General features: G+C 41.3%; 1 protein-coding gene across 1 annotated transcript in view; it reads left to right on the top strand.

Annotated features, from left to right (window-relative positions):
* BACE2 (beta-secretase 2) overlaps window positions 1–23,087 on the top strand; it is a 107,055-nt gene extending 83,968 nt beyond the window's left edge. The window contains exons 8-9 of the mRNA XM_032174732.2: window positions 3,610–3,778; window positions 21,890–23,087. Of these exons, the coding sequence (XP_032030623.1) occupies window positions 3,610–3,778; window positions 21,890–22,143 (423 nt within the window). The 3' untranslated portion in view covers window positions 22,144–23,087. The remainder of the gene's footprint in view (window positions 1–3,609; window positions 3,779–21,889) is intronic.
* The last annotated feature ends 4,707 nt before the right edge of the window (window positions 23,088–27,794 follow it).

The following is a 27,794-nucleotide window of genomic DNA, read 5'->3' as shown; positions in this document are numbered from 1 at the left end:
CAGGTGTGCACTGCTGAATAAATGTCAGGCACCAAGGACTCATAAGAAGCAGGAGGAGAAGGCAGGCGTTAGGGGGAAACCTCTCAGTCCAGGCGGGTCGCAGCCAGGAAGGCTTGCTTGCCTTCCTCAATAGCTTTTAGGACCCAGCACTGGGCAAGCTCAGGAGCAGAATGAGAGGGATTTGGGAGTATTTCATCTCATTTGCACATCTCTGCATAAGAATTCATTATTGCTTTCACCTATAATGGTAGATATTTTTTGGTTGTCTTTGACATGTTCAGATTCTTGATTTTTAAAAATCCACTTTGCCCGCTGTTTTCCTGATTTCTTACTCAGCATCACATTCCACTTGCTTTCCATTCCCTTTCTGGGAGGGGACTCCAATAGGAAGCTGGGAAAGATCACCTGGTGAGACCCCACATGCTCCATGTTTCCCAGCAGAAAGGCTCTGCCCAGCAGCTTTTCTAACACCAAGGGAAACCGCCAGGGTTCTTGTCCTCAGAGTTTTAGGATGGGGCCCTACCTGGGACCTCTCAAACATGAGCCCTAATAAGTGGGCAAACGATTGCTCCTGCAGAAAAGAGTCAAGTCAAAAGCAATTACTTTAAACTTTGTCTATACCCAACACTGTTTTCCAAAATCCCATGGGCTGAATCCTATGTGGCTTGTTAAAAAACAGCAGCCGCCAGCCCACAGGGGAGCTCTAAGGTTTCTTCACAGCTTCTGCATTGTCCCTACTTGACCTGCTCTTCAGTGTGGTCACATGGCAGCCCCTCCCTGCTGGTCTCCTCTCAATCTTTTCTGCTCCCTCCAAAATCACCCCTCGTAGTCCCTCAAACCCCCTACAGCCGGAAGGCCTAGGACTCTATGTATTAGTGTGTCTGCCTTTTTCCTCCAAGTCTTTCTTCCTGTCTCTGCCCTTTAAGGCTAATCATTACTCACAGGAAGTTTTGTTTTCTTACTCATTTTGCACTCTTGCTTTTCTCCAAACAGGTGGCATTTTGTCATACTCAGCTGCTATACTCTCTAATTGCCTGCATTTGAATTATTTGCTATTCAAAAGCCAAGAGATTGTTACTGCTGATAGGATATTGATTTGCTCAGTGATTGTGTTAAGGTTTGACCCATTTCCCCACATACTCTTGGCTCCAGAGATATCAATGGCCAACTCATCTTCATTTAACACTGCACAGCACCTGTGGGAACTGGCCCTCCTGAACAGCAGAACTTCTGACCCACAGATGCTGTCTTCTCTCTGATGTTGATTACTTCTTCCTCTTTTCACTGAGGAAATCATCCTGCCTCCATCAGGCTGCCTACTTTTAAAACTCTGTCTGCCCGAGGGGGCATGATGGGCTCTGGGCCAGCTACGAGCCATTGCAGTGGATCCCGAGGGATGAGGACGGTGAGGACTTGGCCTAAGTCGGGCGAGGGAGTGATTAGATTCCGCTTCGGTTTCACAGGAAGGCTCAGAAGGGTCTGGTTACAGTCTGTATGCAGGCTAAGAGAGAAAAGGACTGGCCCAGCACTATAGGGCCTGAGTAACTGGGTGAATCATGAATTTACTGCGACAGAGAACTGTGGGAGAGGTCTGATTTGGGGGAAACAGCCAGCATTCAGGTTTCACAGGTTACACGGGAAATGCCATTTGAGAGGTGGACAGGCAGGCGGACACAAGCATGTGGCAATGATGGCCCAGGTCTGGGCTGGAGAGGAGGAGTTGGGAGTCTCAGGCGAGATTACGGGGTGACCTAGGGCCATGGGGTGGGGCCAGATGGGTCAACCAAGGAGGGAAGATTGAGAGGAAGCCAGAGCCTGAGAGTGCTCCGATGCTTGCAGGGGAGGAAGATGAAGGAAATCCAATACAGTGCCTGGGAAGGAGCAGCCAGGGAGTTAGGGAGAAGAAGAATGCAGCCCTCTTAGAGTCCAAGTGAAGAAAGCTTCCACACGGAGGAAGTGATTAGTGGTCAGCAGTACCCACAGAGGGGGTCTGTGGGGGCACTTCCCCCCGCTATGGTTACTGCCTGGTCCCCCCTAGATTGGAAGCCTCGAGGGAGCAGGGACCGTGTGTCATTCACCGTTGTAGTGCTGGTGCAGAGGGCAGCATCTGAGCCATGTGAAGTCTTCAGCGGATAACCGCTGGGCAGATGGCCAGATGGCCAGACGGACATGAGGACTAAACTTTGACATTTTTTTTTAATTCTCTTGCCCAAAATTCCTACCTAAGTGGCCTAGGGTGTCTGCCCTACACACCATAAAGTTTCACCAGAGGGGTTTTATTTAACCTTGTATAACACGGCCTGCTTTCCAGCCTGGCTCTGGCGTAACATCATCACATGACAAATAAGGAAAGAAATCAAAATATTTTGACCCCAAATATATTTCCTTTTCATATTTTGAAATTGCCCTGCAGAGTTGTCTCTTGTGAGAAAAATCTACATCGTATAGAGAATCCCCTTTTCCCTTGTTTTATTCTTTCCAGATCTAGAAGATAATCAACTAAGAGTCAGGCAACCTCTTTTTTTTTTTTTTCAAATGCATATATACTTTAAATTCTGGGGTACGTGTGCAGAATGTGCAGGTTTGTTACATAGGTATACACGTGGCATGATGATTTGTTGCGCCCGTCAACCCGTCACCTGCATTAGGTATTTCTCCTAATGTTATCCCTTCCCTAGCCTCCCACCCCCTAACAGGCCCTGGTGTGTGATGTTCCCCTCCGTATGTCCATGTGTTCTCATTGTTCAGCTCCCACTTATGAGTGAGAACATGCGGTGTTTGGTTTTCTGTTCTTGTGATAGTTTGCTGAGAATGATGGTTTTCAGCTTTATCCATGTCCCTGCAAAGGACATGAACTCGTCCTTTTTTATGGCTGCATAGTATTCCATGGTGTATATGAAGGCACCCTTTTAAATTCTGTAAGACACATTTCACAACCTCTTTTCTTCACAGCCTGCTAACTAAAAGCTTCCTCTGCACAATAAAACTTTGGTCTCCACAATCCTTTCTCTTAATCCAAACATTTCCTTTCTATTGATCCCAGGTTAGATAAACTTAACCAATTATCAACCAGAAAATTTTTTAATTTACCTCTAGCCTGGAAGCCCCACTTTGACTTGTCCTGCCTTTCTGAACCAAACCAATGGACATCTTAAAAGTATTTGATTGATGTCTCATGTCTCTCAAAATTGTATAAAACCAGGCTGTGCCCTAACCACCTCGGGCACATGTTCTCAGGACCTCCTGAGGCTGTCTCATGGGCCATGGTCACTCATACTTGGCTCAGAATAAATCCCTTCAAAATATTTTACAGAGTTTGACTCTTTTCATCAGCAGACAGTTGGACAGATATCTTCTGGGTGTGTGCACCTGTGTGTAACTCCAGGTGGTGCATATGGGTCACCTGCGCTGTCACTGATCAATAATATTGATCACCATGCTTTTGATCTTCTGTCCTCCTGGATGGCAGGATGAGATCATCTTTCTTCCCCTGTGAGTCCCCCCAGCACCTGGGAGGGTCCTGAGCATGCGTGTGACCTCAGCAATTTTGTGATATTGCCTGATTTGTGATTTTTCTTGTTTGTTTGCTCTCTTCTCTCCGACAAACAGCTTTACATTCAGCCCATGATGGGGGCCGGCCTGAATTATGAATGTTACCGATTCGGCATTTCCCCATCCACAAATGCACTGGTGATCGGTGCCACAGTGATGGAGGGCTTCTACGTCATCTTTGACAGAGCCCGGAAGAGGGTGGGCTTTGCAGCGAGCCCCTGTGCAGGTGAGTGATTCTAGCATCGAACAGGGATCGCCGACAAGAGTCCTTTGTGTAAATGTGCTGACTTGGAAGCAATTCTTGATGGCAAATCAGTTACCATTGAATTGTTTCACTCATTCCTATCAGCAGTGATCCAAATCTTCTCAATAAAATGGGTCATGGGGTTGCTGAGAAAATTAAATGACATCATCCATGTGAAACTTCAGTGCTTAGCACAGGGGAAATGCTGAGTGTGAGTCCTGATAGTCACTAGGAGTAAAAATATGCCGTGGAGCCTTGGAGTTGAATTGCAACTTTTTGACAGTTAAAGCAAAATGAGTAAGGAAGAAATTTCACATATAAGCTGTGTACATTTATTTGTCCATAAAGCTGTCCTCATTTTGAAATAGGAAATGGACACCTATCGTTGCGATTTCTTGAAATCCTAATATAATGAGACCAAGGAACCCCTGTTTCTCGTGGGATTCCTTTGAAAGATGTGTGAGGGCGGCCCGCAGCATGACTCTGCAGTCTAGCTGGAGGGTTGGCAGGTCTTCAGAGAAAGTCAAGAGGGTGGATAAATCCCATAAGCTTCAAAATGTCTTCAGATTTCACGGTTTGCTTGAAACGGAGTGCTCACACCGCACACAGCTTAATGGGAGGATTAGGTATTTCTGACTGAGAGTCCAAACCTGCAAGGCAGAGGCAAATCACAGAAGTGGGCATGAGATTGAATTGCCGGAGACAAGTGGAGGAAGAGCCTGAATCAGAAAAGTGGTCAGGAGAACTGCAGCCTTTCAAAATAAGATGTCAAGAGACCGAAAAAAAATTGGTACATTGGATTTGAAGTCACGAGCAGAATGGAATTCCAAAGTTGTGCTGGTGATATGTGAAAGGAGAGAAAAATTAAGTGTGAGGTCAAAAAAGAATCTATGACAAGGAGGTAGAATAGAACAAAATTTGGGAATCGATAGGGAAATACAAGATCACCATGCAGTTGAAGGAAAGGGGGTTTTGTAGGAATTTGACGGATATGAGACGCTGTTGGAGGACAGGTGAGAGTGCTGGGCCATCCTGGGAGCCTCAACTCAGACCTTCGCTCTGATCTCAACCCAGGTAAAGAGCTGCCAGGATGAGGTGCACAGGCAAAATGCCAAGTTGATCACAGCTGAATTATTCCAGGGGGGAGAGATTTCAGTTACTATTTTTTAATACCTAAAACATGGTCTTAAAACAGGACTCCTGGTAAATAAAGCAGATAAGGGATGCTTCATTAGCTGGCTTTAGCAGAATGGCCTTTCAGGAAAGTAAAGTAACAATGTAGAGAACAGAAATATTAAAAGGAAAGATTGCATGTGGACTATTAGGCCAATTCATATTCTGTATAAATAAAATCATCCAACCCAGTGTATGTATATGACACATCATGACTTGTCTTCATCAATATCTGTGCCGACATATTTCACTTTGCATTTGTGAGCAGACTTGGAACCCTTCCCATTGTCATGCTTTTATCTTTGCTATGAGTAAATGTTTACCTTTTGTGTGTGCGATAACTCTTTTAGCCTGTTCAGTTATCGAGTGAGACCTTTCTCTGTGGCAGCAAGTGGGACTGAAATATCACTAAATTTCCTAACTGTGGCTATTTTACTTCTTTTTAACCAAGGGAATCTAAGAACTTAAGCAATTTTGCCCACAATTTCTGTTTTCTCGTTAGATATCATTAAATACAGGCTACTATGGCAACAGCTGTTAGAGTGTCCACTTAATACAGTGGAGTCTAATAACCATTTGTTTTCTAAGTGAATAACTGTTGGAAATGATGTAATATTAGGCGTCTCTAGGCAGGGCAACTTTTTTTCCCTGAATTTCACTGTGAGTTATTTGCTAGATGCTCTTATATACACCTTTTGTTCCTTTTTTAAAAATGTACTTGAGGGTTTGGTACTTAAATGTTAGATTTTACCAGCCGTGGGAAAATACGCTGATATGTGTCTCCTCTTCCGTGTGGATTGTTTCGCCATTAAAGTAATTACTTTCCTCAGGGCTGCAATTAAAGGCCCCAGACAGTGCTCGATAGAACCCTAATAAATGGAATAGCTGTGCTGCCTTTCTTTTTTTTTTAAGTGTTTATTTTTCATTATAAAATGTTTAAGTAGCGAAAAAACCTTAAGTTACAGGAAATCATATACTATGTGTGCATTTATGCAATATCTAGATTTAATATTTTGTCATATTTTCTTTAAAAATTTGTCTTAGAAATAAAAAACCAAGTATAGCTAAAGTCTCACCCCACCCCCTTCCCCAGCATTACTCATTATCCTGAGATGAGTGTATATTCTTATCTGAATTACTGTACATTTATAATTTTACTAGATGGGCATGAGCACCTTGTATTGATTGTCTATTGCTATGTAACAACTTACCCCCAAATGTCACAACTCTCTATCACCTTCTGCAGTTTCTTTCTTTCTTTTCTTTTCTTTCTTTCTTTTTTATATTTTAATTTTTTTTTTTATTTTTAGACAGGGTCTTGCTTTGTCACTTAGGCTAGAGTAGGGTGCAGTGGCATGATCAGGGCTCACTTTAGTGTCGACCTCCCTGGTTCAGGTGATCCTCTGACCTCAACCTCCTGAGTAGCTGGGACTACAGGTGTGCACCACTGCCCCAGATAATTTTTTGTGTTTTCTCTAGAGGGGGTTTTGCCATGTTGCCCAGGCTGGTCTCCAACTCCCAGGCTCAAGCGATTGACCCCCCTGCCCCGCCGTGGCCTCCCCAAGTGCTAGGTTTATAAGCATGTGCCACCAAACCCAGCCTGGCTTGGTTTTGTTTTGTTTTTAAAAGACAGGGTCTCACTCTGTTACCAGGCTGGAGTGCAGTGGCATGATCTTGGCTCAGTGCAGCCTTCACCTCCCAGGCTCAAGCAATCCTCCCACCTCAGCCTCCCCAGTACCTGGGACTACAGCATGTGTCACCATGCCCAGAAAATTTTTGGCATTTTCTGTAGAGATGGGGTTTCACCATGTTGCCCAGGCTGGTCTTGAACCCCGGGCTCAAGCGATCCTCCCATCTTGGTGTCCCAAAGCACTGGGATTACAGGCGTGAGCCACCATGCCTGGCCATCTCGTGGAGTTTCTTAGGGCCAGGAGTTGATGAGGGGCTTCGCCAGTGTCTCTGGCCCACCATTGTTCATGAGGCTGCAGCTGTCTGAAGTCCATTGTAGGAGCTGGTTCCGAGCTCACTGTTGTGGTGGCAGGAGCCCTGCTTCCCTCACCATTTGGACCTCACCCCAGGACTGCCTGATGTCCTCTGGTCAGCCCTGAGCAAGTGATCCAAGAGAGCATGACAGGGCACCCAGGACAGAAACCCCAGGTTTTCATCACCTAATCTTGGAAGCAGCATGTTCTCACTTCTGCCCCACTCTGTTGGTCGCACACAATGACCCTGATACGACGTGGGAGGGGACGACGCAGGTAAATGCCAGGAGTCATCCACAGTCATCTTGGAAACGTCCTGCTATATACTTATCACAAAACCTAGGTTGGTTGATTTGTTTGTTTGGTTTATTTTTTTTTTCTTTTTAAATTTATAGGAATGCTGTGGTAGTGTGTATCCTTTGTCAACTCGACTTGATTGTTTGACATTACATTTTCTAGATCTTCCATATTGATATGAGTCCTAGGTTATTTGTTTTGACTGCATACTATTTCACTTTATGAATGTACCCAGATTACCCGTTTTTATCTTAATTTACATTTGGATTATTTCTGTATTGGCAATTATAAACAGTACTGCAGTGAACGTCTTTGTGTAGGTGAATGAGATCATCTAGGAATGGAATTTCTAAATGATTTATTATGCAACTCTTCAGTGTTATTGGCTACAGTCAAATTTGTCTTTAAAGTAGCTGAAACATCAGCATTATATGAGAATTTCCATTCCCTGAAAGCATTACTGTATTTGTTTTGTCTTTGTGTTTTGCTAATCCATGTATGTGCAATAGTGTCACATTTTAGTTGATTACTTTCAAGATCACACAACTTTGGATATCTTTTGGGGATGTTTGAGCTTCTTCCCTGAGGGCGAATTTTTCTGCTAATATAGTGCGCACATTTTTCTACCCATATTTTTTACTGATAGACATGATTTCCTTATATTTCTGAGGTATTAGTTTTTCTGAGTTATACTATCTAGTCTCCCTGACTTTTTACTTTGTTTTGGTGCCTTTTATTTATATATATCTTTAATTTAGTGAAATCAAATTTACCAGTATTTCTCTCATGAATTATGCCCTGTGCCTTATTTAAGAAATACTTCTTTAATCCAAGAAAATAGAGATTTTTTTCTTCTAAAGATACTGTATACATTTTTCTTATTTTCTTCCAAAATGTGAATTAGGAAATTAATTTTTATAAGGACATTCCATTTTCTCAGCATCCTTATTGAATATATGATGTTTTCCCCTCTGATTTTTCCAATTTTTTCATTTAAAAAATTTATATACAGAAAAGACTAAAAATAATACCATCCTGTTCTGCATACCAACCATCTAGATTTAGTAATTTTTAACATTTTGCCATATACCAGTATGTGTGTATAGGTGAATATGTAGTTTTTGCTGAACCATTTGCAAATAAGTTGCAGATATAATGACTTTCACCCCTAAATATTTCATTATGCATTTTAAAAATAAGGACATTCTCCTATATGACCACAATACCATAATCACACCTAAAAAATTAATAATATTTGCTAAATATCATGACTATGTAGGCCACATGCAGATTTCCCCAGGTGTCCCCAAAATGTTTTCATTAGCTGTTTTGCTTTTGATTTTGTTTCAGAAGGCCAGTTCTCTTGTAGAATGTATCATATTCAGTTTTATCTGTTTCCTAATGACATACCGCATTGATTTTGCATCATATTTCCTTGAACTTAAGTCTAGAGGCTTAATTAGACTTGAATTAAGTGTTTTTTTTTTTGCAAGGTATCTAATGAATTTTAATAGCATCTTTGTCATGTACCAAGTCCCCATTTATGCCTGAGCCTACTTCTGAGCATTCTGTTCCATTCCACTGGTCAGGTTGTCTATCCCTGGACTAAGCTATATAGTTTTTTTTTTTTTTTTAGTTATAGGACAATATCTGGCAGGGACTTCACCCTTCTTATTCTTCCTTGGAGTTCTCTTGGCTACTTTTGCCCTTTTATTCAGCTTGTCGAGATCCCTGAAAAACCCTCTTGGGATTTCTATTACAACTGCAGTGAACTTACAGAATTAACTTGAGAAGAAACCAAATCTTTACCATATCAAGTCTCCCCTATGAATGTACCAGATCTTTTCATTTGTTTAGGTTTTCTTTTATGTCCTACTGCAGTGTTTTATAATTTTGTCCAAAAAGATTCACACATAGACTTATTCCTACATACCTCTTAGTTCTTACTACAAATGAGATTATTTTACATTGCATTTCTTGTGGGTTGTTGGGAATCTGGGTATGCAACTTTTATATATTATATATTAATCTTCTATCCAGCCACATTGCTAAGATCTCCTTTCTAGAAATGGTTTTTAGAGTCATGTGGATTTTCTATTAAAACAGCCATATAATCTGCAAATAATATATTTTAAATCCCTTGTAATTGTTATATCTTTTATTTATATTTTTTGTGATGCCCTCTGAGACAATATTGAATACAAATGGTGATAATGGACTTTTTTGTCTTTTTTCTTACTTTAAAGAAAATATTTCTCATTTTGCACCATGGAGCATTATGCATAGGATAGGTTTGTGGAATTTCCTTCTGAGTCCTAAATTTAGGGATTCCCAGTTTCTGAAAAGTATTCAGTACGAATGGAAAAGCTTTTTGACAATTTCCACATTAAACATATGCCTACTCTATAATCAACATTCAACATTAAGCATATGCCTACTCTAGAATCCAGCAGTTGTCACTCTTAGGTGTATGCAAAGGAGAAATGAGTATGTAAGTGTGCTGAGACTTAACCAGAAGGTTTGCAACAGCTTTACACATAAAATAACTTAAGTAATACATACTTTAGTAGTTACATAAATACATAAAACCATCCCTTTTATCAAAATAGAAACATCCCAAAAGTCAACCAAAGGAAAACAGATAAACAATTGTTGACTTGCCATTCAGTGGAACACTGCACAGCAATTTTCTTTCTGCTGAAGAATGTGCTTTTGGATGTCTTTTATAAAAGACTATGAAAGGTAAATTTTATTTTGCCTCAATTCCAAATCACAATTTAGCTACACATGGAATTCTAGATTGCCCATGTTCCCTTAGTATTTTGAAGATTCAGTTTCGTTGTCCTCTGGCTGTGATGATTGCTGAAGAAAAGACCCTAGATGGTCTCTGTTGTACCTTTAAGGGTAATCTGTTGCTTCTCCTTAGTTACCAGTAAGACTGCTTTTATTTTAAATTTCTAGTGTTCTGAATAGTGTTCTGAAGTTTCACCATGATGTGTCTAGGGATAGGGTATTTTCCTGTCGTGCTGTACCCTTTACACTCTCTGAATCTGACAACTCATGACTTTTGTCATCAATCTTATAGAATTCCCAGCTGTTACCTCTTCCACTATTGCTTCATGCACATTCTTTCTAGTCTCTTCTTCTGGATCTCTCATTTCAAGTAATGAGATTTCTCATTATTTATTTCAGGTCCCTTGACCCTTCATTTATGTTTTCCTTTCTGTCTTTGCTGCATTCTGTGTAATTTCTTCAGATACATTTTATATTGGCCTAATTCTCTGTTCAGCTATGTTCAATCTATTTAACCTATTCAGTGAGTTTTTTTAATCCTTTTAGTTTTTATTATTTTTATTATTTTTGGATTCTTTAATTGTCTTTGGTTTGGGGGTCTTTTTTTTCTTTTGAGTTTTTCATTTCGATGACTATATTTTTCATTTCTAGAAATTATATCTCATACTTTTCCAAATATACCATAGCCGGGCACAGTGGCTCATACCTGTAATCCCAGAACTTTAGGAGGCCGAGGCAGGAGGATCGCTTGAGTCCAGAAGTTCAAGACCAGCCTGGGCAATTGTGTCAGTTCATTCCCATGCTGCTATAAAGACATACCTGGGACTGAGTAATTGATTAAGAAAAGAGGTTTAATCGGCTCATGGTTCTGCAGGTTGTACAGACTTCTGCTTCTCGGGAGGCCTCAGGAAACTTACAATTGTGGCAGAAGAAAGGGAAGCAGGCACGGTCTTCACATGGCCAGAGCAGGGGGCAGAGGGGAGAGAGAGAGAGAGAGAGAGAGGGGGGGGGGGGGAGGTGCTCCACACTTTCAGACAACCATATCTTGTGAGAATTCTATCATGAGACAATACTAGGGGGTGGTATTAGAAACCACCCCCGTGATCCAGTCACTTCCCACCAGGCCCCACCTCCAACACTTGGGATCCCAATTCAACATGAGATTTGGATGGAGACACAGTGCCAAACCATATCAACAACGAAGTAATACCCTGTCTACAAAAAATCAAAAGGTTAGCCAAGCATGGTGGAGCATACCTATGGTCCCAGCTACACAAGAGGCTGAGGCAGGAAGATCACTTGAGCCCAGGAGGTCAAGGCTGCAGAGAGTCATGGTCACGTCACTGCACTCCAGCCTGGGAGACAGAGCAAGACTCTGACTCTAAATAAATAAATAAACAAATATGCCAGTTAACTTTTCTATAGTGTTGTGTAACAATTTTATTGTGACTTGGATTTTCTTTATCTTCTTTTTAGTTTTTCTTTAATTTAAAAGGCTAGGTAATATTCAGAACGTACAGTATAGCACATAGTCCCACTCCCTCAGAGGTAATCGTACTAATGCCTAAAGTTCTTCCTTTTTTTTTTATTTTTTGAGCCTCATCGTCTATTATATGGGTGCACCTAATTTATTTAACCAGTTCATTATTGATAAGCATTTAGGTTGTTTTAAGTCTTTTGTTGTTACAAATAATACTGCAGTGAACGTCACTTATATATATCATTTGCATATATGAAAGTATACATCTGGGTTAAATTATTAGAATTGCTGAGTTAAAGGGTATAAACATTTGTAATTTTAATGAATATCACCTCATTACCTTGCATAGAGCTTATACTCGTTGATACCTGGCCATACCTTCTCTTGTAATGTAGATGATAACCTACTTGGAAATTTTGGTCATCTGACAGGTGAAAAATGATGATCTCAGTGTAGTTTTAATTTGTGTCACTTTCTACGAGTGAGATTGAGTTTCTTTTCAATGACTAAGGTCACTGTTTGTCCTTTTCTATGAACTACCCACTCATATCTTTGCCCATTGTTTTCTGTTGGATTCTTTTTTTGTATTAATTTGTAGGAACTCTTTATGTAATGGAGTAATTAACCATATGCTTGGAGGAAAAAGAAACTATAATTTGTCTCAACTGTACATTTTTAAAACTTTGCTTATGACATGTTTTAGTGTAAAAAATGTTTACTTTTTATATTTAAATAGTTTGATATTTTGCTTTAAGGGTCTTGGGACTACTGTTACCTTTTAAATGGCTTTCCTCACTAAAAGTGTTTTGTGACTTATTCAAGTACTTTCATGTTTGATTTAACTTGGCATAGAATGTGTGGATTAAACTTCTTTCCTCTAGGATGACTACCCCATTGTTACAACATTTATCAAATAATTTATCTTTTTTTTACTTTAAATCCTAAAATTAATGCATACCAAATTCTAGTAAATATTTGGGAGCTGTATATCTGTTTCTGGATTTTCTGTACTATTCCATTGATATATCTTATAGGATTAGTTTCTTTTCATTATTCTTTTTTCAGAACTTTCCAACTCTTCTTTCTTAATTTTTCTTTTCTTTTATGAACTTTTGAGCCAGCCTGTTTAGTTAAAAAAAAAATTGTATTTTAATGGGTTTTTAGTCACTTTAAACACAGCTATGGTATAATCTTGTGCACATTGTTCTATTTTTCCATCACTGATGGGGAGTTCGTCTTGTTTTTGTGTCTGCTGGCTGCTCTCTCATAGTAGGCTTTTTTCTCATTTGCTTTGCAATTTTTTGTTGTGAGCTTATATTTAGAGGGAGCATACTTTTTCTTCCAAGAGAGTGCAGTGTGCCTTGGGCTGTAAAGTGTTGCTATAAAGCAATTTTGCGTATGTTTCTGCTGAGTGTCTGCAGACCATGAGAATCTTGGGATTTGTATACCAGGTGGTGCGAATTTAGATGCCAGCCATGTTTGAGGTGGAGGTTTAGGGGCTCCATTTCTCATGGGAGAGTTTCTTGCCCTCCTCCCCCAACCTCTTAGCCCCTAAGCTGAGCCAGGCTTCCTTGTTGGTAGAATTTCCCAGCTCCTTTCACCAATGGGCAAGGCTTGCACAGGCATCTTGACCCCAGTGCCCACCTCCTTGGTGCCCAGGGTCAAGTCTCTCGCCCCTCCCGGTCATGGGAACCCCAGCCCTAGGGCCCATTTCTGGTTGAGGAATGTCTCTTACTTCTGGACTCAGTTATAGAGTTAAAAAGTTATATTTTGTCCTCATTCCTCTTTGTTGCAGCAGGAAGAGGTTCTACCTTCACACCAGTCACTGTTTGAAGACCCCAAATCTTTGGGAGCTGCCTTTCTCTCGCAGTGGTGTGTGTGTGTGTGTGTGTGTGTGTGTGTGTGTGTGTTTTCATGGTCATTTGTGTTTGTCTGATGACACTTAGTCTAAGGATTGGGGTGGGGGGAGCAGTGATTGGGAGCTCCTTGATAGAATCTCCTGGGGAGCTTTTTCAAAATACACCTGGTCAACATCCTCACACCCTTTTCCAGCCAAGGCACAGCAGGATGGCGGTGGGTGGGAAGGTGATGGGTATTTTGGAAAAAGTTCCCCAGATGCTCCTCTTATGCTTCCCCTGCCTCTCCTCAGCCCACTCCCACCCCTGCTGAGAATCATTACTGCAGTCAGATTGGCTGGAGGTCAGGATGTGTTATGGCTCGGGCCAGCGTCTCATATCTGACACAGATACTAGGGACTGGAGCACTTTCAACCGCCTCTGTGTTGCTGGGCCAAGTGTCCTACAGCTACGAAAATAATAGAGTGTTAAAATTGACAACTCTCTGTTATTTTAATGTATCCAAAGCTTATGAAATACCACCCATCTCTTTTTATAGATTGAGACATTTAGCACCCAAGAGCTGTATAGATCTCAGCTTGTACAACTTGAGGCACATGATGGATTATGGCAGCCATTTGACTGTGAATTTTTCTTGCTGCAGGTTGAAAGTGGATCATCTGGTACATGCTCATGTTTAAAAATAGGAAAGTTAGCTGTTAAGAGCAGAGTTTCAGAGATACTCCTCTGCCATCTACTTAGACTACAATGAAAAGATACCAAAGCCAGGGGACCCCAAAGGTGTAGATCAGGCCGCTCTGTCAAAGCAAAATCCATGACTCTTCTCATTTTACAGAAGAGAACACTGAGGGCCCCAGTTATTCCATAGCTTTCACATGGTTGCAGAAAAAAAAAGCTGGCTCTGGGTCCAGAACCCCTATCCTGAAACTCCAGAATGTTCTTCTAAGTAAACCATGCCTACTCAGAAAGCATCTCAGTACCAGATAATCAGTGTGGCGGGACCGTTCTCATTATTTTGTATGCTATGGGGAAAAAGACCTGACCATTATAATTTTTATCCTTGGTAAAATTATAGATCTTCCACAGGTACTCATTATCAACCAGATCCTGACCTTTCAGAGAAAATACACAATTAAAATTGTAACTCGAGACATTGATGAAAGAATTAAAAATAACAATTTAGTAACAGCGGACACTTAACATAGCACTGATCTTAGCCCAGGACCGTACTAAGTGCTTAACATCTATTAACTTGATTGTTCTTACAAGACTGCTGTGTAGGGGCTGTTACTACCTTCATTTTATAGATGACAAAACTGGGGGGCAAAGAAGTTAAGTAACTTGGTCCAGATCACACAGCTTGTATGTGGGAGCTAGGATTGGAACCCCAGAAGTCTGGCCCCAGGGTCATGCTCTCACCCACCGCATACAATGGCCTCTCATAAATCAATCCAGTATAAAACATTAGAATCTGCTTTAAAACCATAGAATTAGTAGCGTAAGTAATAAATGTAGAGACCATGCAGTGAATGGCATTCCTGGATAAAGCCCCCAGAAGGAATTTTAAATCAGCTTTCCTCTAATCCTGAGCAGCTAGTTAGCAAATATGAGAATACAGTTGTTCCCAGATAATGCTTTATGCCTGACCATCTTAAACTGGTGCTGTTTTTCAAAAACTTAAAAACAAAATCCATGACTCTTCTAACTATAAAAGTGATACATGTCTACTCGGGAGGCTGAGGTGGTGGGAGGATGGCTTGAGCTCAGGAGTTTCAGGCTGCAGTGTGCTACTATCATGCCTATAAATAACCACTGCATTCCAGCTTGGGCAACATACCCAGGCCCTATCTCAAAAAATAAAAAGTAATACATCTACATTGAAGAAAATTAATTTTATTGGGTTTTTTTGCATTTTTATTATACACAGCACACACAGCACATATGAAAAAATGGGTATGAACTCAGGCATTCAACTGGAAGAACAGTACTAAAATCAATGTCCATGTAGTCAGCGTGACTGAGGTTGGTTTGTTTTTTCTTTTTTCTTTTCTTCTCTTCTCTCTCTTTTTTTTTTTTTTTTTTGAGACGGAGGTTTGCTCTTGTTGCCCAGGCTGGATTGCAATGGCGTGATCTCAGTTTACTGCAATCTCTGCCTCTTGGGCTCAAGCGATTCTCCTGCCTCAGCCTCCCGAGTAGCTGGGATTACAGGCATGTGCCACCACGCCTGGCTAATTTTGTATTTTTAGTAGAGATGGGGTTTCTCCATGTTGGTCAGGCTGGTCTCGAACTCCTGACCTCAGGTGATCTACCTGCCTCGGCCTCCCAAAGTGCTGGGTTTACAGGCGGGAGCCACCGCGCCCGGCCTTGGCTTTTCTTTTCTAATCTCAATGAGATTATAACAGATGTGTTCTTCTTTGACATGCTTTGACTATCTTATTCTTTTGACTTTTTAAAACAGCTTCGTTGGGATATAATTGGTGTAAAATAAACAGTTCATGCTGAAAGGATACAGTTTGATAAGCGTTATATGTGTACACATCTTTGAAACCATCGCCACAAACAAGGTAATGATCATATGCATTGAGCTGTTTTCCCTGCCCCCCAGGTCTTATGGACCCCGTGCCATTCCCAGGACACCACTGACTTGCCTTCTGTCACTGTAGTTTGCATTTGTTAGAATTTTATATAAAGGAAATCATACAGTATGTATTCCATTTTGTCTGACTGCTTTCACACAATAAAATTGTTTTGAGGTTCATCTATAATGTTTCACGTTCAATCGTTCATTTTTATTGCAGATCAATTAGGCATTATAGTTTCTTTATCCCCATACACCTGTTGATGAACTTTTGGGTTGTTGCCAAGTTTTGGGTTTGTTGGCAATTATAAATAAAGCTGCTATCAACAATAGCATGCAAGTCCTTGGACATATATATTGTTTTTTATTTCTCCTGGATAAACACCTAGGAGTGGAATGGTTGAGTTATATAACATGTATGTTTCACTTCTTAAAAAGCTGCCAAACTCATTTTCAAAGTTGGCTGTATTATGTCGCATTCCTGCCAGCAGTGTATGAATGTTCCAGTTATTAAACATCCTCACCAATATTTGCTATGGTCAGCATTTTCATTTTAATAGGTATTAATATTTAGCGGTCTCATTGTGATGTTAATTCGCATTTCCCTAATGACTAATAATCCTGAGTATCTTTTCATGTGCTTTTTTGCCATTCATACACATCTTTTTAAATGAAGTGTCTTTTCAAATGTTCTTGCCCATTTTTGTATAGGGTTGTTTGCTTTCTCATTGAGTCCTCAGAGTTATTTCTATATTAAGAATACAAGGTCCTTTATCAGAAATTTGGCTTGCAAATATTTTTGCCAAGTCTTTTTAGTCTGTTAATATTTTCTATTAAAGAGGAGAAGTTCTTACTTAATTTTGATAAAATCCACTTTTTTTCCTTTTACAAATTGTGCTTTTGGGTACTATAGCTAAGAAATTTTTCACCTAACCCCAGGACACAAAGATTTTATATATATATATATATATATATATATATAAAATGGAGATGGGGTCTCGCTCTGTCACCAGACTGGAGTACAGTAGTGTGAGTATAGTTCATTGCAGCCTCCATCTCCTGGCCTCAAGTGATCCTCCTACCACAGTCGCCTAAAGTGCTGGGATTATAGGCATGAGCCACCACCACACCTGGCCACAAATGTGTTATTTAGTTTCCAAATAATTAGGGATTTTTCCAGAAGCTTTCTGTTATTCTAATTTAACCTCAGTGTGAGCAGGGAATATAGTTTTTATGAATTGAATCTTTTGAAATTTATTGAAACTTCCAGAATATAGTCTATCACAGTAAATATTTCTTGTGCTCTTGAAAACAATGTATATTCTACTATGATGGGTGGATTATTTTATAATAGTTAGATCAAGTTAGTTGATAGTGTTGTTTAGGTATTCTATATCATAACTTACTTTCTGTCTACTTGCTCTATTATTGAGAAAGGGATATTGGAATCTCTGACTATATTTGTGGATTTGTCTATTTCTCTTTGCATTTTCATCAATCTTGTTTTATGTATTTGAAACACTGTTATTAGGTACAAAAGCATTAGGATTTTTATGTCCTATTTATGAAGGGAACAGTTTATTGTTATGAAACTACCGTATTTACCTCTAGTAATTTTTTTGATCTGTATCTATTCTGTCTAATAATATAGCCACTCTGGATTTCTTTTGATAAGCATGAATATGATAGTTATTTTCCATCTGTTTAGTTTTACCATTTTGAGTCTTTACATTAAAAGCGAGTTTCCTGTAGAGAGAATACACTTGGATCTTGCTTTTTATCTAATTTAGCAGTCTCTGTTTTTTAGTTGTAATGTTTAGGCCACAGATCCACAAACAACTGTCTATAGGCTGAATCCAGCATGTAGCTTGTTTCTGTATGGCCTGTGAGGTAAGAATAGTTTTTAAATTTTTAAAGGGTTGAAAAAAATCAAAAAGAAGCTAACCTAAAAAGCTTAACATATTTACTATCTGGCCCTTTACAGAAAAAGTTTGCCAAATGCTGGTTTAGACTATTTATATTTAATGTATGATTGATATGTCTGTGTTTAACCAGTAACACAAGAAAGAAAACTATTTTTCTTTTTGTCTCATTTGTTTCATTTTTTCCCTTTTTTCCTTTTTTGCTGCCTTCTTTTGGATTATTTTCTATTTCTTTATACCTCCTTGGCTAGTTTATTAGCTATAACTCTATATTGTGAAATTTTAGTGGTTGCTTTAGGATATGTAGTGTAAATTTTTTAACTGACCACAGTCTACCACTTCATATAGTCTAAGAGCCTTACAACAATACACTTCCATTTCTCACCTTCGGTCCTTTGTGCTATTGTCATCCGTTTCACCTATGCCTATATTATAAGCCACCTTGCACATTGTTATAATTTTTGCTTTAATTGGTTAATTATCTTTGTAAATATTTAAAAATAAAAGTAAAGATTTTATAACTACTATATAGTTCCCATTTCTGGTGTTCATCATTCTTTTGTGTAGATTCAAGTTTCCTTCTGATGTCCTTTTTCTTCTGCTTGAAGAGCTTTCTGTAGTGAAAATCTGTGATGAGTTCTCTCAGCTTGTGTATGACTGAAAACATTTTTATTTCTTCTTCATGTTTCAGATATTTTTGCTGGGTATAGAGTTCTAGGTTAACAGGGCTTTTTCTACCCCCAGTACTTTAAAGATGTTACTCTATTGTCTTCTAGTTTGCATTGCTTCCAACATGAAATCATCTGTAATTCTTATTTTTATTCATTTGTACATAATATTTCCTTTTTCTCTCTCCTTGATTTTAAGAAATGTTCTCTTTATCACTGGTTTTCAGCAGTTCACTATTATAATCTATGTCATGTTTCTTGTGTTTGGGGTCCTTTGGGCTTCTTGGATCTGTAGGTTTATCGTTTCATCAAATTTGGAAAATTTTGTTGGTTTTTTCAAATATGTTTTGCCTCACAATCCCTTCTTCCTTTTGAGTACTCTGATTACATGACTTAGCAGCTTGATGTTGTCCACAGTTTACCGATGTTCTCTCTCTCTCTCTTTTTTTTTTTCGGTTTTTGTCTCTGTGCTTCATTTTGGATGGTTTCTATTGTTTTCTTTTGTTTTTTAATTTATTAGGCTGTTTTTCTGCAGTGTATAATCTGTTCTTACAACCATTCAGTTTATTTTTCATCTCACGTATTACAATTTTTATCTCTAAAAATTTGATTTATATCTTTAATATCTTCTGTGTCTCTATTTAACTTGTCTAACATTTTCTCTGGCATCCTGAGTAGAATACAGTTATAATAAATATCTTGATATCCTGCCTGCTAATTCTATCATCTGTGCCATTTCTTACTAAGTTCCAACTGATTGATTTTGCTCCCTATTATGAACTGTGTTTTCCGGCTTCTTTGCATAATTAGTGCAATAGAATAAATGTTTATGTCCTGCCAAAATTCTTATGTTGAAACCTATTGGGGGAACCTGCCCCCGATAATTCAATGTTATTTCATGTAGGTTCTTTTCTATTTCCTTAAGTGTCGGCTGGTCTGAGAAATAATGGGAAAGAGTACAAAAGGAGAAATTTTAAAGCTGGGTGTCCAGGGAAGACATCACATGTCGGCAGGTTCGTGATGCCCCCTGAGCCGCAAAACTAGCAAGTTTTTATTAGTGATTTTCAAAGGGGAGGGAGTGTACGAATAGGGTGTGGATCACAGGGATCACATACTTCACAAGGTAATAAAATATTACAAGGCAAATGGAGGCAGGGCGAGATCACAGGACCAGGGCAAAATTAAAATTGCTAATGAAGTTTCAGGCACGCATTGTCATTGATAACATCTTATCAGGAGACAGGGTTTGAGAGCAGACAACTGGTCTGACCAAAATTTATTAGGCGGGAATTTCCTTGTCCTGATAGGCCTGGGAGCGCTATGGGAGACCGGGGCTTATTTCATCCCTTATCTACAACTGTAGAAGACAGACATTCCCAGAGTGGCCATTTCAGAGACCAACCCCTAGGAACACATTCTTTTTCTCAGGGCTGTTCCTTGCTGAGAAAAAGAATTCAGCGAAATTTCTCCTATTTGCTTTTGAAAGAAGAGAAATATGGCTCTGTTCCACCTGGCTCTCAGGCAGCCAGACCTAATGATTATCTCCTTTGTTCCCTGAATGAACATCACTGTTATCTTGTTCTTTTTTCAAGGTGCCCAGATTTCATATTGTTTAAACAATTTGTGCAGTTAACGCAATCATCACAGGGTCCTGAGGCAACATACATCCTCAGTTTATGAAGATGATGGGATTAAGAGATTAAAGTAAAGACAGGCATAGGAAATCACAAGAGTGTTGATTGGGGAAGTGATAAATGTCCATGAAATCTTCACAATTTATGTTCAGAGATTGCAGTAAAGACAGGCATAAGAAATTATAAAAGTATCGATTTGAGGAACTAATAAATGTCTGTGAAATCTTCACAATTTATGTTCTTCTTCCATGGCCTCAGCCGGTCCCTCCGTTTGGGGTCCCTGACTTCCCACAACAGAAACCTAATCTCCAAGGTGATGATATTTGGAATTGGGACCTTTGGAAGGTGATTAGGTCATGAGGGCATGAGCTTTTCTTTGTAAATGGAATTACTGCCCATTATTAAAGACAGTCCAAGAGAGCTCCCTTGTCTCTTCCACCCTGTAAAGACACAGCAAGATCATTATCTACAAACCAGGAAATGGGAGTGTAGATTGACTGCAGGGTGCATCCCTCTGTTCTCAGGTGTTGGCAGGCTCTTGTTCATTGCCTTTCTTTTTCAGTGCACTTAGGAAAGCCATGTTATGACAGAATCCACATTAGCAAGAAAATGCAGTCACTTTGCGAAGTAATCAAGCCTGTTTTCCTCTGATTTTAAAACCATTCTTTTCAGGTCCCATTATTATTTTGACTTTTTCTTTCCTCAATCAAAAAGGGTATCATTTGGCAGCTCTGAAGATCTTGAGGCTTTAGTTATAGAAAAATCAAATGCTTAGCAGTGTTGTTTTCTGGTGCCAAAATATTCATTTCTGTGATTAAATATAGGAAAAATGGGTAATGAGGCCTATTTCTTTTCCATATTGCAAGTAAAGCTTAAGATTCCATATTCCTGAAAGGGGCAGAGAAGCCTAGTGTAGGGAAAGGAAGTCTACGGATAATCCACAAACCAGCTTTAAGAAATCATCTCAACTTTTTTCTTGGTTTGAAGTTATTCAAGAGTCTCTAGCAGAAGTCACCGGGTGACTTTTAACTGTTTCTCTTTGTCACCGGTGATGTCATGAATTAGGTGTTGCGTTCACTTACTGCTCCTGGCTGTCGATGAGACCTAGGATAAGAGTGGGGCAGGGAGGGGCTCTCAAGCCAGCCTGACCCCGGGAGGTCTCACAACTCACTAAGACTATGAGTCAGGCTGATATGAGTTCCCTATCTGTTGTAGAATCCATGGTAGAGGGTGAACTCAGGTTGACTCTACCAGGGAAAATTCCCCATGACACAGGCAGGTCCAACTGAGCTTCTTGTGGTAAACTCTCCTTCTCTTTCTCCTCTTTTTTAATCTCCACTGAGGAAGCACAACCCACGCAGCTGTCACGACCAGGTGCTGACCTGCACTCTCACCTGTGTAGTACTGCAGCATCACTGGCCTTCCATGAAGCACATGGTGCTTCCATATGTGCCCTGCTGCAGTTTCCCTCTACACCTAGGCTCAGTACCCACACACCTTAAAACACACCATCATTCCAGTTTGCAGGGACTGGAACCCCAAAGGCACGCTGAGCCGTGACATCCTCAGTGCTTCCTGAGCTGTCTAAGCCACTGGGACCTCAGTGGACTTTAACTGTGGTTTAATAAACCAAGGGGTTCTGTCTGTGTCCAATGTAAGAGGTGGACCGCTCATTTCACAGCTGTGGATTTTCCCTTTCTGTCTCCCCAGAAATTGCAGGTGCTGCAGTGTCTGAAATTTCCGGGCCTTTCTCAACAGAGGACATAGCCAGCAACTGTGTCCCCGCTCAGTCTTTGAGCGAGCCCATTTTGTGGATCGTGTCCTACGCGCTCATGAGCGTCTGTGGAGCCATCCTCCTTGTCTTAATCGTCCTGCTGCTGCTGCCGTTCCGGTGTCAGCATCGCCCCCGTGACCCTGAGGTCGTCAATGATGAGTCCTCTCTGGTCAGACATCGCTGGAAATGAAGAGCTAGGCCTGACCTCAAGCAACCATGAACTCAGCTATTAAGAAAATCACATTTCAAGGGCAGCAGCCGGGATCGACGGCGGCGCTTCCTCCTGTGCCCACCCGTCTTCAATCTCTGTTCTGCTCCCAGATGCCTTCTAGATTCACTGTCTTTTGATTCTTGATTTTCAAGCTTTCAAATCTTCCCTACTTCCAAGAAAAATAATTAAAAAAGAAACTTCCTTCTAAACCAAAACAGAGTGGATTGGGCTGCAGGCTCTATGGGGTTCATTATGCCAAACTGTCCACATGTGCCACCAACACAAAACAAAACCAAGCCTTGGCTAGTTCTCTTCTCTCTTCAATCTCTGGAAAAATAAGTGCATATAGTTGATAACCCCTCTTAGCTTACAGGAATCTTGTTGTATTAATCGCCTTTGAGGGTATTTTGCACCAGACCTCAACCTGGGTCAAAGTGGTACAAGAAGGCTTGCAGTATGATGGCAGGAGAATCAGCCTGGGGCCTGGGGATGTAACAAAGCTGTACCCTTCATACCTGGAAACAGAGCCACAGGCCCCTTTTGTGGGTTTCTCTGTGCTCTGAATGGGAGCCAGAATTCACTAGGAGGTCGTCAACCGATGGTCCTCACAAGCCTCTTCTGAAGATGGAAGGCCTTTTGCCTGTCGAGGTAGAGGGGAAGGAAATCTCCTCTTTTGTACCCAATACTTGTGTTGTATTGTTGGTGCGAAAGTAAAAACACTACCTCTTTTAAGACTTTGCCCAGGGTTCTGTGCCTGGGTGGGGGTGCAGGCAGCCTTGACCATGGCTGTTCCCTTTACCCAAAAGAATTATCCCAACAGCCAAGACCCAACAGGTGCTGAACTGTGCATCGACCAGGAAGAGTTCTGTCACCAAGCTGGCCACTATCACATATGCTTACTCTTGCTTAAAATTAATAAATCATGTTTTGATGAGAAAAAACTATTCTATTTCACTAGCTTAGTTGTCTCTTTTTCCAAATCTTCTCTGGAAGTAGGTTGGCTATTACCCTGTTGGGAAACAGGGAAATGGCCTGATGCCCCTATTTCTGACCAGCTGTCAGGGAAGGAAGATGCAAGATGTGCAGAAGACACGAGGTAACGTCTACTTATCCCCGTGCTTCGAAGCCGTGTGTTTCCCTTTGCAGAACTGGTTAGCCTCAAGCATACCCATCCAATCAGCTTAAATTGTTTAGCAGTTGACCTCTGTGCTTCTTCCTTTGGGGGTATTTAATCTTTGGTAACAGGTGTGCAGTGGTAGCCTTATTTGGGGGGCAGTCCCCACTTTCTGTCACTTATTGAGGCCTTTGCCAAAGAAAAGTGGAAGCCGTTTCCTTGACATAGCCTTATATGACCTGATGTCATTAGGAGGAGAGTTAAAAGACAGTATCCCCTCTCTCCTGCTTGTGTGCCAAGTTCAGTGTTCCCTTCTCATTTCTTCTGGGGTGGGTTGGCTATATTACAGAATTCCACCAAAAGTGCTAAGTGTCCCCTCCTGCAGAAGTATCGTTTGTATTCCCAGTAGGCTACGTGTGGATGTTTCAGCCATCTGCTCTGCTCCCTGGGTCCCTGGGTCACCACCATACTGAGAAATATATGACTCTGCCAAAGAGACGTGGAGGCCACGTCGGCTTGTCATGGTGTCCTGGAAGACTCTCCAGCAGCCAGAAGAACCTTCTGCGCTGTTTTCACTAGAGAAGATTTGAGCTACAGCCTCTTGGAAAGAACATGACAGCATGGAATGGGAGGAGGGGGCTCTTGTATCAGGGCCCATTGTCACGTCTGCTCTCAGCTTGTTGAGAACTCATAATCTCAGAATGCATTTCACACGGAGAGATGTCTGGAAGTCCAATTCTCATCCCATTGGCTTTTTCTATGGTTGCTGTTTTGTGGGCTGCTTTGCACAGGAGTGAAGCCAACACCCCTAGATTGTGCCTTCCCCTTGCTGTGAAAAATTCAAACCCCTGAAATAAGAGGAGGGAATCGCAGACATGCCCTGATTAGTTTTCCCGCTTATTTCTTCATACAGGCATCATCTGTTCCGTTGTATTGTGTTAGGTTTCAGAGGCGGGGAGCTTCCTCCTGCAGCAGATGAACAGGCATAGTTCTTAAAATACAGGAAAGTAACAAGTGAGGTTTCCAGGTAGAGTAGGTGAATGAAGTTTGCCGTCATGCTCTGTATTTCATATCAGATTTCTTTATCTTTTCATATCGCATGTCATTGGATGTGACATTTTGATGAAAATACTGAAAGTACAAAAGCATAACTTAGCAACAAGAATGAGATAGACAATTGAATGTGGGACATTTTTCTGGCATGCCTTGCTGCTGAGAATCGGACTTCCAGTCAAAACCCTGTTAGTGACACCCACCTCCTCCAGTTATGCAAATTGATGCTTAGCAAGCCTTCAAGGAGGTTTGCTTGGAACAGGAAAGGAATTAACAATCCTTTGAGGGTGTCATTTTTACCTTGTAATACACTGTGGAAAATTCTGGAAGACGGTCCTTGCCTGAAAATGTGCAACTTAGCATTAGGTTGTTATCAGAAACCTTGTCAAGTCTGATGGGAAGTGGATACTTCTATATAGACGGTATTATTTGAAGATGCTGCTTTATTTTCTTGATAACTTCTTTGGAAGTCTGAAATGAAATCCTGCCTTCAGTAACTGAAACCATTTATTAAAAATAGCAAGAAATGAGATGGGGACCAATTCTATTTTCATTCTTGGGAATTTAAAAGAGCCACAAGTGATTGGTGTCCGATCTCCCAGCATATACTGTACACAATTTTGTATTTCTCCTGAACCAAAACCAAGTAGTTAGCACTCAAGAAACAGATGCCCTGTGTGTGACCGCAGGGAATGTTTTTCTACAATAGGTTCCCCTTCCGAACACTTGGAAGGACCTTACCTGATTCATGGTGAAACACAGAGGTTTTGGTTGGAGATAAACCTGGGGTCAGTTACTGCTCAAAATTGTAAAAGTAGTTCCCAGGAAGACAGCATTAATGACTCCGCAGTGCTTTGGGTAATAGATTTTGAAAAGCAATTGTGAGTTGGGGATTCCATCATTTTATTTAAGAGGTGAAGAGGGATTTAATTATTTAATACGCCAGGTGCAAACTGGTTAAATTCCTCTTTCCCTGTCCCTGCTTGGTGGGGCTGCCACGTGTGGTTCAGTTCTAAGTTCTGGACTAGTGCCACTCGATATCATTGGGAATAAATCGCTGTTCAACAGTCTGATCCACAAACAACAGTAATTGAGTTTCACAGACTTTACCCTGATTAGTGGAAATCAAATAATTGAGTGGAATCCCCATGTGTTTTCTCTTGCACAAACTTATTAGGCTTGATTAGAAAACTGGAGGAAAAACTTGCCACTAAGTTTTTTTGTTGTTTTGTGTTTTTGAAAAACGACCCAACACCATAAAGTGTAAAATTAGGGGTTTTGGCCAAGAGAGGTACTAGGTTTTTTTAATGCCAAGAAAAGTCCATGCCACAGAAGTTACTGTGTATGTCTCTAGGGAGTTTTAAAAATTTCACGTTTGAACTTTACAGCCGTTTACCAATTAAATGGCAAGCTGGAAAAATACATTTTGAGAGGGGTAGAAAGAATAAGAATATAATTAAAAGTATGCTAACAAAATAAGCAGAACTTTTTTTTAGAAAATGCGGTTTAGGCCAGGCACGGTAGCTCATGCCTGTAATCCCAGCACTTTGGGAGGCCGAGGCAGGTGGATCACCTGAGGTCAGGAGTTTGAGACCAGCCTGGACAACATGGTGAAACCCCGTCTCTACTAAAAATACAAAAAATTAGCCAACAGTGGTGGTGCGTGTCTGTAATCCCAGCTACTCGGGAGGCTGAGGCAGGAGAATCGCTTGAACCGGGGAGGCGGAGGTCGTAGTGAGCCAAGATTGCACCACTGCACTCCAGCCTGGGCAACAGAGCAAGACTCCATCTCAAAAAAGGAAAGAAAATGCAGTTTAATTCCAGCCATCCTTAGATTTCTTTTCCCCTTAAAGTGGCTGAATCCACTGGAGATGTGATTTATTTTGCAGATCCACCAATTCCAAACTTCAGGAATATTCAAGCGGGAGTCGTGTGTAAGTGACAGCTTTGACAAAGGGAGAGACTGTAGCCGGGCGGCCTGGGTGTTGCCCACATGGAGCAAGGATTGGTTCATTCAACGGATGGAGAGTACAGGATGGCTGGGACCTGGGAAGTTCCAGAATCTGAAAAGAGGGCAGGGCAAGAAGGAGCCAGAAGAGAGGTCCCACCCCTCAGTTGGCAGTGGGGCATGGAGGTCCGCACCAGCCAAGAACGTCCCCGGGATGCCGTGGGCACCTCATTTCACCCCACATTTTTGGCACAGTCTACTTTTTAAGTATTTTGTAAAGGAACTTCTCAGGATTGATTATTTGTCAGAGGAACAAATTAGGCCAAGAGAAACTTGCTTGACAGCCATGTGTAAAACACGTCTGTCCTAATAAAGCTAGAGATGCCTCAAGGCCCAAGCAGGACACAGGCAGGTTCAAGGTTGTGCACCAGGAAGTTCGTAGGCAAGGGTCAAGCAACTGAGGCCAAAGGGGGCAGGTAAAGTGGCTTGTGGAGTCTGAGCATCTGGAAGGCTCCTGGCAGCAGTTCCTGATAGCGTCGTTGAGAGGCACGGCAGCTGGGCCCTCACCGTTTCCACCAGCTCTGCTGAGCCAGCCCAGCCCATGCATTCCGAACATCCGACAGCTTCTTTCTCCAGAATGTCTTCTGTCAGAGACTCCCAGGAAAGGAGCTCCCTCCTGTCTCACTGCTGTCAGCGTGGGAGCCCTGCTCCCCGGGATCCACGTCCCCAGAAGGTCCGTGTTGTCCTGGATGGAGCACACCCAGCTCCATTCAGGGTCAGTGCAGGAGGGAACAGGGAATCTGCATTGCAGTAAGCTCTCCAGGTGAGGCTGCAGAGCAGAAACCACGGCTTTCAGATGTGAGCAGGCTCTGTGGGCTGTTGGTGTCACCCTAGGGGTGGGCGAAGGCTGTTAGCCACATCTGTGGAATGTGGAAGTAGGAACAAAGCCACGCTGCTTAGTGCTGCCAGCAAAACCTCAAGCTGCATCAGTGGCTGGAATCTATCACAGGTGTTGAGGATACGTAACTCCCCCCAATAAATACAGTATTTTCTTCCCTGCCCTGAGCTTCCTCTGGGTTTCTTATTATCAGCTATTACACACAGATGTCCAGTGCTTCTAAACGAAATTGTACTGTGTAACTTTTACATCACACTTGTGTGCTTAAAAAGCACACAGTGGGTAGTGGCTGGGCCAAGAGACATCACAAAGCTTCCTGATAAATTCGAATCCAGCCACGGCAAGAGCGACGTGCGGGTACCTGGTCCCTGATGCTTGGGTGCCCCGTTGAGCCTTGGGTACTTCTTGGACACTATTGTGAGAGCAGCCATCCTGGTATCTCTGCCAGCATCTCAGGAAAGGGTGTGATGGTAAAATATCTGTCTCTCCTCTGGGAATCAGGGCAGCCCTGAGAAGTGAGCAGTTCCCTTTACAGATGGATAATTATTTGTGTAAGACCAACCAGATAAAGTCCAAACTGTGTAGAACACACGTGTGCCTCACACATAGCCATCTGA

This window comes from Hylobates moloch, unplaced genomic scaffold (assembly GCF_009828535.3).
Source record: "Hylobates moloch isolate HMO894 unplaced genomic scaffold, HMol_V3 SCAFFOLD_14, whole genome shotgun sequence".
NCBI lineage: Eukaryota > Metazoa > Chordata > Mammalia > Primates > Hylobatidae > Hylobates > Hylobates moloch.
Note: the sequence above shows the minus strand (reverse complement) of the source record. Positions and strands in the feature narration are given on the sequence as shown.